This window comes from Kogia breviceps, chromosome 2 (genome assembly GCF_026419965.1).
Source record: "Kogia breviceps isolate mKogBre1 chromosome 2, mKogBre1 haplotype 1, whole genome shotgun sequence".
Taxonomy (NCBI): Eukaryota; Metazoa; Chordata; class Mammalia; order Artiodactyla; family Physeteridae; genus Kogia; species Kogia breviceps.
This window is the reverse complement of record NC_081311.1, coordinates 28,023,925-28,036,621: the sequence shown is the minus strand read 5'-3', so window position 1 is coordinate 28,036,621 and position 12,697 is coordinate 28,023,925. Positions and strand designations below refer to the sequence as shown.

Genomic DNA, 12,697 nt, shown 5'->3' with positions numbered 1-12,697 from the left:
TCTGCAGCCCAGATCAGGAGTTGCTTCTGCCTCTTCCTCCATGTTAGCCCAGCTCTGCCAGAGAGCCCTTCAGTGCCTGGGCCTGGCAGTGTCTCATAGCCCAGCTCCATCCCTCTCCCTTGCTGCCACCTCTGAGACTCTACCTTGGGAAGCCCCATCCGAGCCCTCTCTCTCCATATCCTGAGGAGGTCCCTGCAAGTGGGTGGTACCGACAACAGCTTTGTTTTCTCTTCCTTTTCAATTCTCTTCTTCCATGTTCTTTTTTCTTTTTTGCTCTTCCTCAACTCTCTTCTTCTTTCCTCCTCCACCCTCTACCCTCCAACCCCACCCCCATCCAGGCCCCAGGCTACCCTCCTCACTGGATACAGAGGCTTCCAGGAAAGCAGAACCAGCTGGGTTATTCCTGTAGCAAGGGCCCTCAGCCCAGCCTGTGCTTCCTGAGGCGTCTGGTGTAGGAAGCTTCTTCCCTTTCTTCCTCTCTCTCTTTCTGCCCTGCCTCTGCCTCTGGGCTTGCTTCTTCCCTGACCTTCTCCTCCTTGGACCTCTGAGCCCAGGTTTCTTCCGGCCTCCTTCCCTCACTCCCTTCCCGCCCTTCCTCCTTGCCTTCACTCCTTCCTTCCTTCTCTAGCTGAGGGAAGGTCACCACCCTGGCCTCTGGGGAGAGCCTGTGGGCCCTCTGGCTGATTTGGGGGACACTGCCTCCCTGTCCCCCACCAGTAATGCCACTGCCCTCTCCTTGGCCCTGTGGCTGTCCTCCCTGTCCCCCAGAACTTTCTTTGTGCTCCTTCGCCATTCATCACGACTGCTGCCTTTCCCACCTCCCTATCACCTTCCTTCTCCTTTGAGGAGTTTCCTCAAGCCTCCTGCAGCCTCCCTTGGCGGTTCTCTCCTACCTGCATCAGACTAGTTTGCTTTTCTTCTCCTCTAGCACCTTCTGTCTCTTCCTTGCCCCACCCCCCTTCCCTCTCCTCTTCCTCCCTTTCCCCAGACCCTTGGCCACCTCTTCCAGTGGCAGCCACCCTTTTGCCTTTCCTTCCTCCCTCCCCCTTTCCATCCTGCCTCTGTAACCTGTTTTATCACCAGGGCCTGAGTATACAAAAAATAAATAAATAAATAAAAAGGTCAGTGAGTGGAGGGAGCAGCAATAACCCCTAAAACAGTACTATCAGTGGAACATGATTGATCAATTGAATTCCATAGCGGCTGAAAAATGTGGGATTAAGTAGTGTATTATACGCACAATGAGTTGAGGCATGATGTTCATTTCAAGTTCATTTCGCCGGCCTCTGCCACCAGATCAGGCAATCAATAGGGGCAGCAGATATCATATATCACCTCTCTGCGGGCTGGGGAGAGAGCACCATAATCTCTCGCAAATTTAGAGTGACAGATTTGTCAAGATCTGAAGGGCCCCTGAATAAATGAAGGAAAAGAGACTCCTCCAGCCAGTGACCTGAGGACAAAGCTTCAGTTCGGCCCCTACACACACACACACACACACGGTCTGGGCCAAGCCACACACAGGCATATACACAAATTTACACAGACGCATAGTATGAGTCTCACCACACATAGGCACACACCCATGCACATAACATGTGAGCCCATGTTCACAGACAAATGCACTTTACTTCCCAGGACTCATTGGTGACACTGCAGTAACCACACACAAAGACACTTGCAGTCTCCCTCTGCTCTGACAGAAGTGCTTCCTAAAAAGGTAGGAGGACTCCAGCAAGAGAGAATTAGACACAATAAAACGTGCAAATAGCTCCAAGGGGGTAGCATTCAGATGATGGCACATCCTTGAGAGAGAAGCAGGCACAGAAGAAACATGGGGGGACGTGGGCTCACACCCCCCGTGCAGTCACACACGTACACATGCACCTTTTCAGAAAGGTTCCTGGACTGTCACTTACACATACCCAGACACTTATTTATCTGGATGTTTATCCATGTAGAAATGCATATATACAGAAAATACGCGAAAGGGAAAAATAAATATGTCACACCCTAACTCATATAGAGAGATACATACACTGCCTCTAAGACAGAAAATCATTCCAGAAGCTTACACAGAAAAAAACACAACAAGCAAGTTTTGTGGCCTTAGGAACATAGGGAACATAGAAATATCATCAAGGCTGTCCCTGTGTCTGTCTGTCCACCTCAGACATGATCCTGATCTCCATTCTCTCTCTCTCTCTCTCTCTCTCTCTCACACACACACACACACACACACACACACACCCTTTCTTTGCTCTCCCACCCCCTCCAGGATCGAGTGAAGACAGGAAGTCCCATTAGGAAAGCAGACCCCCTTGCTCCATCTGGGAGGCCAGCAAGAGAGGATGGCTGCAGGTTGAGGTTAATCAATACGTAATATTTTCTATGCTCTCCTGAATGATACTGTACGGTGTTACTGTATATAATGCAATATTGATTATATCATATCATATAATCACCTATAAACTGATATATATAACAGTCCCAGAGGAACACCCTGGGGCCTACAGCATGGGCGGGCCCCAGGCCCAAGGCTCCCCAGCTGGTCCTGGGCTAGGGAAGCCAAGGAGTGGCCAAGCTGCAGCTGGGAGGACCCAGCTTTGGGCCCAGGAAGTTGCAGGGTGGGGGGTCAGGGAGCGTGGGCACAGCAGGCGCTCGGCCTGCTGTGAACTCTGAAAACTCCAGTGGACCGGGATAGAGGGCAGGTCCAGGGAGGGAGGGGTAGCAGAGTGGTGGGAGGCCTGGGGAGAGCAGCGCACAGACAGGACTGGCCTGCAGCCCCAGGGAGCGGGCACTTTGTGGCACCACCGTGGCTATTCATACATGGGGCGAGTCTCAGCTTCCTGCAGAGACTGCGGGAGGAACCAGGCGGCCAAGGAGCTGGCCTCTGGAGGAGCCTAGCCAGAGTCCAGGTCAGGGACGAGCTGAGGAGGGTGGCCCGGGCACAGCAGCATCTACAGGGACCCAGTCTTCAGTCTCTGCCCAAGTTGCATTTCATGACTCACGTGCCACCTGCTGTCCTCCTGCTCCAGTCTCAGGCCTGGCCCAGTGCAAGCAGAGTGCCTCAGCTGGGCCCTGAGTCCCTCCTCTCTCAGTGGTGAAGTTAATTACTTCACCCAGTCTCCATGTTACACTCAGCCTCGGAGATTTGATGATTTTCCACCCTTGGAGTCAGTGGAACTGAAATTCATCTCAGAGCCGAGTTCAATTCTCCACAGGCTCGGTAATGCTGGCCCAAGACACCCAGCTCCTCCCCCAGGCCGATCCAGGCCAGGGGAAAGAAGGGGCTCAGGGGAGACATGCCCTGGGGAGATGGCCCCTGGGAATCCCTCTGGCTCCACCGCCTCTGACTAGTCCTTCCCACGCCCCCGAGTTGTGACAGCTTCCCTTTCTCTTCCCAGGACATTCAGGGGCTCTGGCTCTCTCAGCCAGGTCTCTGAGGCATGGCCAGCCCCTGGGCCAGCCCCTCCAGCCTGAAAACTGGGAGTAAGGGGTCCCAGCAGGGGTGCAAAGCCCTGCGGGCCGAGCCAGGTGCCCGTCACCTTTGCCCACTGTGTGCCTCTGCTGACCTGCGCTCATGCCCCGAGTGTCCCTGTGTCCTCCAGATGTGTCTGAGGGCTCAGTCCCCAATGGAGATTCCCAGAGCGGCGTGGACAGTTTGCGGAAGCACTTGCGAGCTGACACCTTCACCCAGCAGCAGCTAGAAGCTTTGGATCGGGTCTTTGAGCGTCCTTCCTACCCTGACGTCTTCCAGGCATCAGAGCACATCAAATCAGAGCAGGTGAGGAAGGAGCTTTCTGCTTGCAGAAGTGGAAATGGGGGCTTCCCTGGTGGCGCAGTGGTTGGGAGTCCGCCTGCCGATGCAGGGGACGTGGGTTCGTGCCCCGGTCTGGGAAGATCCCACGTGCCGCGGAGCGGCTGGGCCCGTGAGCCGTGGCCGCTGAGCCTGCGCGTCCGGAGCCTGTGCTCCACAACGGGAGAAGCCGCAGCAGTGAGAGGCCCGCGTACGGCAAAAAAAAAAAAAAAAAAAAAAGAAGTGGAAAGGGACTGGGCAGAGCAAGGCCTCTGGAGGACGTGCACACGTGGGTTAGCCACACGCACACCCAGCATCGTGTGTGCTGCCTTTGGGTGCGCTGTGTGAACACGGTCACACAGGGACATTACAGCAGAGCTAAGAAAATCGTCATAGTATATGGTAGTTAGAAAGGGTGAGTTCTGGGCGCGAGTATGGCCGTAGGTAAATCCTATCCCCTTTCAGTTTCAGTTCTATCCTGTTTCCCCGTCTGTAGAATGAAGAGTGGACAGATGATCTGACAGGGCGTTTCCGGCCCTGCCATTCTGTGCTTCTGGCATAGAGTACTCAGGACCGTCCCTTGCCTGAATGCCCCTAGGGTCCTACAGAAAGTCTGAGTAAGCCTGGGGCGTCAGGAGGTGAGCCCGCCGTGCCTGCCTCCGGACAGCCTACCCCTCAGACCGCATACTTCCCACAGATGAAGAGCAACCCAGAACACACAGCATGGGATGCACCCCACAACACACCAGCACATTACACAGCATAGAAACACATCTCCTAACTGCTCCCATTCACCTGTGTGCCCGTGTTCACAGACCACCGCCACCCACCTGCTAGCTGCCCACCCACCGCCCAGCCCACAGGACTCATAGCACAGCCCATCAGCCAGTAGGTGTGCACGCCCCCACAGACCACCAGCTCAGCGCACTTCCACGCCCACCTCTACACACACACCAGGACAGCCCCCTGGGCACACGCTCCGACGCGTGAGCACACACCCATCCCCCACCTCCCGCTACAGCCCAGCCCAGGTCCACGGCCTCAGCACAGCACAGCCTGCGATGTGTACACACTCAGGCACACGCCCGCACGCGCACGCACCAGCGCAGCCGCACAGCCTGCACGGCGCAGTTCCACTCTAGGACTCCCACAGCTCCCAGCCATTCGCCTTTCTCCCCGCCCGTCCTTTTATCCCGTAAGCTGTTTGTCTTCATAAAACAAAAATCAAAAGTCTTTTTAAGGTGCCCTGAGCCATAAACCAACAAAGGAGGAGCCGGCGGAGGCAGGCGGCTTGGTGCACCCTCCCCGAGTCCCTGGCTGTATTACAATGAATAACCTTTATTTACTTTCATTAGACTATTAAACACCAGCACAGTCATTTTTCCCCCTGAAACTCGGAGCAGGGCCCATAAAGCAAATCCGAAGCCTAATTGAGTTCATTTTAATTTCTCTCCGATCACAGCGAATTACTCTGGTGATAAATCAGGGGGCAGCTTCACCCCCAGTAGAAGGCCTAATTTGCAGCTAATTACAAAACTGATTTCTACAGGAAGATCAATACGAGAAGGAATTGGAAATGACGAGGCAATCCTGTCCAGCCAGGGAGGGGAGGGGGCCCTCTGGGGGGGTCAGGAAGCGGAAGGGGAAAAAAACGGACCCGAAAGAGCAGAAAATCAGTTTTAATTTAACGTAATATTAATCAGAGCAACTTTTCCTGCTTCGTGCAGGCTCCTGGTCAGCCCAGCTCTGGGGTCTGGCTTGGCGGTGGCTGCAATAAAAAGGCAATTACCCGAGTGTTTCAGGCAGGACACCCTTTCAGAGTCAATGACTGGCCCCCTCCCACCCTTCTGTTAGCCATGTGGACTCTCCCCCTCCCCAATTTCATACCCCAGTGCACAGGCAGAGAGCGAGGGGCCCGTGAGGCAGTCTTTGTTTGTTTTTTAAAAAGGGGCTCCAGCACCCGGTCAGCCAGCCCAGCAGTGCCAGGCTCCAGGCCCCACTAGGCCCTTCCGCCAGCTACAGCCTCTGCCATCATGTCAGGGTTCGCCCCTCCTCCCCAAGATTCCCTACCCATGGGGGACCTTAAAACACCGCTTGCCTCTCAGCAGGGGGATTCCCACTGCTAAACCCTGCCTTTGGGGCTTCTTAGACAAGAGATGCTACAGAGATGTAAAGGGTGCTGGGATACCCGCCGAGAATGTACAGGCTGCACCTCAGCTTCCCAGAGTCAGGTCTGCCCCCACCCACACACAACTCTCCATCATCCATCGAGCCGGCCCCTCCCACACTCCCCGCCCTCTGCCTGGCCATCTCCTTCCACCCCATCTGGGAGGGCTCCCCGTTCCTCCTCCCCATCTGCACACCGAGCCCTCTCTCCACATGTGTGTATGTCAATAGTGAGTTGTCTCTTTTCTCTCTCCTCCCAGGGGAACGAGTACTCCCTCCCAGCCCTGACCCCTGGGCTTGATGAAGTCAAGTCAAGTCTATCTGCATCCACCAACCCCGAGCTGGGCAGCAACGTGTCGGGCACACAGACATACCCCGTTGTGACCGGTAAGGGGGCTTCCAGGAGGGTGGGAAACTGCTTTCAGTGGGGGGCGCCTCAGCCCATGCCATCTGGGGCCCAGCGTGACACGTGGGCTTCCTGCCATGATCTCTGTAGAGAGAGTGAGTCTCCAAAGCCCAGGGTGCTTCCTGAACAGATGTGTGCAGATGTGGGAGTAAAAAAACCGTGGTCAGGGTCTCTGTACACTTCAGCCTGGAAAGGTCAAAGCCACGAGGGGCTAGGGCTGGTTCTTTCTGCCCATCCTGTTGCCTCTTTCTTTGCCTTTTCTCTTGCCTCCACCAAGGTGGCCGGAATTATGAGCCTCTTGTTAGGATGTGTGCAGGAGAATGAGGGCAACTAGGCCGGGCTGGCAAGAGTGGAGCATGAGTGCCCAGTGTCGAGTCTCCACACTCCTGTGTCCCCAAGGCTCCTGGGGGACCTGCTTTCCTCTCCTCTGGGCAGCCTGGTGTGCCAAAGCTGTGGCTTTGGGCTTCAGAGCGTGGCATCTGGCTATGTGGTTATAGGTAAGCTCAATTATTTCAGCCCTTCTCCAGCTTCCCAGAGAAATCACTAAGACCAAGGCTTGATTTCAAGGCCAGGCAGGGTCCGGCCCGTCCCTCAGTCAAAATGCAGGGGGAGGGGGCACCCAGTCCAGGCACTGGCATGGATGAGGGAGGAACAGCAGAGGCAGCTAGAGGAGAGGAAGGCTGAGGTGCAGCGCAGTGTAGAGCCCAGCTGATGAAGCTCCAGGCCACAGAGCTGAGGGCTGTGGAAGGCGGCTGGCACTGCAGAAGGGTTTCCGGGCCAGGAAAGTGCCCAAGTGGGAGAGACACACATTGAGGTGTTATTAAAATTCACCTAATTATTCTGGAGACACTAAAGCCAATGTGCCATTTGTTCCTTGGGAGACAGAATGATTGAGAAGGGTCTTGGTGGCGATTGGGAGACACTGAGGCGTTACCTGCCGACAAGGCAAGTGGAGGCGGCCTAGGGACCTGGCAGCAGCCAGCGTCACCAAAGACAGGGAGCGGGCATGGCCCCACTGGAGGACAGCGCACTGGTTCTGACTTGGAGCTGTTCTGAGCACAGCTCAGGTCTGCGAGGGGCTGCAAGTGGCCACCTGGCCTCCACCTGGGGGGCTTGGGAGAGCCTTGTTGTTAGCTCTCCCAGATTCTCCCTAAGGGGTGTCCTGGTACAGCTGTTTCCAGCCTGGACAGAGTTGAGCTCTTTGGCTAGGCGATCAGAGGTTGAGTTCTGGGAGTGTCGGAGACCTAGATGGGCTTTTGGGAGTGACAACATAAGCTGGGTCAGGATACAGCCTATGATCAACCGGCCCTCGGCAAGAACCCTCCATAGCCCAGTTCGGAAGCTCTCTGAGCTGTGGGTATTCTGACCCAAGAAAGAGTGATGGTCCAGGCCAGGCCATGTTTCTCCTGATCTGCTGAGAGTTACAGTGGTCACTTCCCAAAAGTGGCCCACCCCAGGCAGCAGCAAAACAGAGCCCAGGAGACTTTTCTCTAACCCCAGCTGCGCTTCCCTGGGCCCAGGGCCACAGTCTAGAAGGCAGAGGCTTCCTGGGGTGGAGAGAAGGATCTTTGGGGTAGGGTTCCTGCAGCAGGAGAACTCAGGCTGGTGCAGAAAAGTGCCTCCAACTTGAGCATCCCCCGCCTGCCTCCCCCCCATGGCCCTGGAATGGTCCCAGCTCAGCCTGGGAACATCTCTGGCTGATCCATCTGGATCCAAGTGTGAGAAAAGTTCATTTCAGACCCAGCTTGACATTCCCAGGTGGCAAGTTAGCACTAACATCTCAATCTGTATGCGACATTTCAATCAAGCCAGGAGTAACAAAAGCAGAACCATTAACATTCGGAGCTGTTCACCAGTGGTAATGACAGGGAAACTCGCTCAGAAACTGGAAATTACCAAAAAGAGAGAAGTGTGTAGAGAAGTGGAGGAGGGGTGGTGGGAGGGGGGAGGGGGCAGGGAATGGTTTTTCTACACTTAGGCCAAGATCCAATGTTTGGATTAATGGTGCCATTACCTGAGAAAGGGCTACAGATTATGCTCATTCTTAAAATGTTTTTGCTGGCAATTAAATGGCTGCAGTTATTGATCTTTGTTGATTTTACATCCTCCTAATTTGCATATCTATTAAAGATGAATGATTCATGATATGTTTATTATGGGGATGCACAGAATTTGCTGGAGGTACTGTCAAGGTGAGAAAGAGGGCAGTGCCCAGAGGCTTCATGGATCATCTCAGGAATGGGTCCAGCACATTAGCCTTCAGGCCAGGAGTTCGCAGGTAGGGGTGAGCAGTGATGTAGAGAGCAGACCAGAGAGGTGGATTTCGGGTGAGATTTTCTAGAAAGATGTTGGCATCTAGAACTGGGCTCCAAGAATAGCTGGGATATGGGAGGGGCTTTTGGTGTATTTGTAAAAATTGCCCTCCAAGATTCCTTAAGAGTTTATTTGGTTGGAGAGTATGAAGGGCTTTGGTGGAGGAGGAAAAGGGGAGGCACTTTCCGGCAGGTGATTCTGGCGAGGTATGTGCTACAGGTGAGAGAGCAGGAGGGCATCCTGTGACCACAGCCTGGCTTGAGTGTGCCAAGATGTTCATGGAGCCCTCTTCATCCCCCACATCCTAAACCCCCAGCTCATCTTCTTCCCCAGGGACAGGCAGCTGAGGCTGCAAACCTTTGGGAATGAGTCCTGAGGAAACCAGCCCAGGGAGCCCTAGCCCAACCTGAAGAGCTGACCTTATTGATATTCCTGCCACCTCCTGGCACTGGAGGCTGATTTCAAACTTCACCAGCCACTTGATGCAGCTGTTCCACAAGGTCAGGACCGAGAGGAGAGAGGAGCCTGGACTATTGTGTAGAGGGGAGAATGGGGCCCAGTGGGCCAGGACACAGCTAATCACTTTGCAGGCAAGGGTGGCTGCCAGAGGCCGGGGCTCAGCCCAAAAGATTTTTCTGAGTAGTGTTTGCAAGTTCTGCCGAGATTTTAATTTTACTGCATCACAACTCAGCAAGCTGCCAAGTCAAGCTGGTTATTTAAATTTATCACCCACTTTCCCGCCGCTGGGTTGCTCTAGCTCAGCAGCATCTCTTCTCTCCAGCCCACTGCTCTAGGCTGCTGGTCTGGAACGGAGCTGAGTCTCTCCTAAGTGATAAGGAGAAAGGGACCAACTAGATGAGAGAGTGGGTGGGGGGCACTCTGGCCCCAGGCTTCCTCAGGTTGTCTGGCTGTGGCTGGTACCTTCTTCCTCCTTCTTACCCTTCCAAAGGACCCCACAGTGGGCTGCCATCAACCCCTCAGTGGTCCCACAGGCCTCTGGGTCAGGGCCTCTTCAGTGAGGACTCTGACTCCAACTGTGCTGGTGCCTTCAAGTCGCCTGTCGCTGGTAGAAAAGAGCCCCCCTTCCTCATAGCCTCCTCACCTTGACTCCTCCCTTCCTGTGCCTAGCCAGCTCTGCAGCCATAGAGGGGATCTTGGCAGTGATGTTGATCTGGGAGAATAAGATGAGTACTAGTTTCAGGAGTCCCAAAGTCACTTGGAGATGCTTCTGAGAATTCTGAGGGTCCCTTCACCTGGCGAAAATCTACCCTGATAATGAGAGCGAGTTCCCTGCCCTGGAGCCCAAATGGAACGAGACAGTGCTGGAGGAAGTCGGGGATGGTACTGCGGTTCTCCATGCTCACTCTAGAAGCCGAGGGATGCACCGGGCCCCAGAGCTGCTACACCAAGTGAGCAGGCTTCACTGGCCTCTGGTGAGGCTCACTGCCGAGCACTGGGAGAGCTTTGTGCAAGTGTAGTCCTCGCCATCCTCATTTTAGTCCCGGAGGGGTTATAGAGGAATGAGATTGATATCTAGAAACAAGGCAGGCTAAACTCACCAAAACACAGCTGGATAAATATAACAATGAGAATTGCTACCACACAACCAAACCTCACCCTCTGGTGCAAGAAATGCTGGCATCACACTGGAGGCAGACCCTAATTGGGGGAGGCTGGGTTTGTAACACACCAGACAGAAAAGGTGACCTTGGGCCCCAAAGAAGCAGGAAACTAGAAGTCAGCATTCCCCTGAGTAAAGCCAGGGATGGAGCAGGACAATGCTATCTATGCGCAGGAAACACACAAACTCATCCCAGGGGCTCAGGAAAGCACGGGAGGGAAAATAACATCTCCATGAGAAATGGAGACCCCCAAGCCTGACCCTGAGTCCAAATTTATACCATGGGGATGTGGCAGGAACTCCCAGCTAAGAACTTTCATAAAAATTTGTCTAGGATAGTAACCCACTCAGAAACCCCAGCAGGAACAAGAGCAAACCTTCCTTGCAGAGACATTCTACAATCCAGGGCACATGGGACTCCCACAGAAAAAAAAAAAAAAAAAAAATCCATCACTAAAGATGAGCTCACTATAAAAAATTACACACCTCATATGAATACAAACTATCATGAGGGAGAGTTAGCAGAAGCAATATACAGGACAGTTAATACCCCTAAGAACTAGAGATAATAGAACAATCCAAAAACAACTATAATGTAAGCATTTTTAACATTCTAAAAAAGAGAAAAAAGAAGTATGTTTTGTGTTGATCACAGATCTTGATCCCACATCCCCTTCCCCACCACTGCTCAGCAAATGTCAGATAATGGAGATCTTAAAGGGCAAAGAAGGCACCTATAGCACATTGTTTTGGGACTTGGAGGCATGGAAAGAGAGGAGCCCCAGGCAGCCCTGAAAGTAGAGCCTCTCCCCTGCTTATCCAAGTTCCCAGACTGCTAAGTCTCAGCAGAGAGTCTTCCCTTTTCTTTGGAAAAATGTCTGAACATTGGAGCACTGTAACAGGGACAGTCCATTCCTCCCTCATGGGGGAAAAAAAAAAACCTTGTCAGCTTCTCCATACTGGTGGGGAGAAGGTGGTTTTATTCAAGAGCTTGGGAGAAACTTCTCTTGATGCCCGGAGACTGCAGCTCTGCCGGAATCTGTAGCTAAGATCCGGGAGGAGATGTGGATGTGTCCTAAGAGGGGAGTGCCCACGGTGGGGAGAGGGAACAGAAGATAGGGGTCTCCTGGAAGCTGGTAAATTTGAGCAGAGGTGGAGGAGGCCAGTAAGGCAAAGTTCAAAGAAAAGCAGGGGCTGGCCCCCGGGGCCTAGAGAGAGTAGTATGGGCTCGGCTTCTGAGAAAGGGTTGCAGACTCTTAGAAGTTCAGACTCCTTACCCACATCTAGGATGGTTAGTGAAGTGGCCTTTTAGCAGATAGAGGTGTGGACCCTGGGAAACCCTCCTCCTCCTGCTCCAGGAGTCCTGAGGACCTCTAGGAAGTGCCTCTTTCCTGTAGTTAACAACCCCCTTCCAATGCGACTGCATTTCCCTCCATAAAACAAACAGCTTAGCCCTTGGCCAGCCCCTTGGGGGAGGAGAGGGCAATAAAGGCTGAGAAATGTTTCTGAAGGAGGCTGGGAGTCTCCTAGCCTTGTCTGTCAGCTCAAAGCCCGTGATTAGCTGAGGAATTTAGGGCACAGACATCAGAGTTCCTCGCCAACCTTGAAAGGAGAGGGCTAGGGCAACTTCAGACACGCGGCAAGTCGGAGAGCCTGTTGCTGTGGAGGCCAAACCAAGCCAGAGGGCTTCTCCTCAGCTGAGAAGGCCCACTGGGAAGAGGCTAGCCTCCTCCAAACATCCCTGAGGCCTCCAGCTACATCCCCAAGGACCTCCAGCCCCCAGACCTCAGCTCTGATTTAATTACAGGGGCATTTCCATAGCAATGAGACATTGACAGATAATGTGGGTGCCCTGGGTCTGCAGCCTAGGGAGTCACTGGATCAGGGCTCTTTCCCTTCCTTCTTTATCCAGTCCACCCCTAGAGGGAAAAGATATTGCAAAGAGAAGACATTAATTTACTCTAGGACTGGGAGAGTCAGGTCAAATTTGAATAGAACAAAAGCTGTGCCACCACAATCTCCAGCCCCAGTTCCACACCCATGTCTGTGCCCACCAGCCATCCCAGCAGTGACGGGCTTCCCTCCCCAGCAGGGTGCCTTGGGCAGAAGCACATGAGGCTGCTAATGGAGCTACAGAGGGAAGGAGAGGCATGAGGAGCAGGAGGAAGGTATGAAGGGTACCCGGGCATCTTAGCAAAGATGTAGTTCTATGGTCTTCTAAGCTGAGCTCAGCTTTGGCCCATTACCTTGGGCCTTACCTCTTGACTCCTTCCTTCATCTCCTCCCTCTGTCCATGAGACCCAAAGGCTGAGCACACCAAATGGACTGTGCTTGGCCCCCCAGGGCATGGTCTCACTAATTCATTTAGAGATCAAGGAGAGAGGACAGTTTG

The 12,697-nt window shown here is 53.6% G+C and overlaps 1 protein-coding gene across 4 annotated transcripts in view; it reads left to right on the top strand.

Moving 5' to 3' along the window:
* PAX2 (paired box 2) overlaps nt 1-12,697 on the top strand; it is a 79,461-nt gene that overhangs the window by 54,327 nt on the left and 12,437 nt on the right. For all 4 annotated transcript variants that reach the window (XM_059052453.2, XM_059052452.2, XM_059052455.2 and 1 more), the window contains 2 exons: nt 3,612-3,787; nt 6,226-6,352. In XM_059052453.2, coding sequence (XP_058908436.1) covers nt 3,612-3,787; nt 6,226-6,352 — 303 coding nt within the window. The remainder of the gene's footprint in view (nt 1-3,611; nt 3,788-6,225; nt 6,353-12,697) is intronic.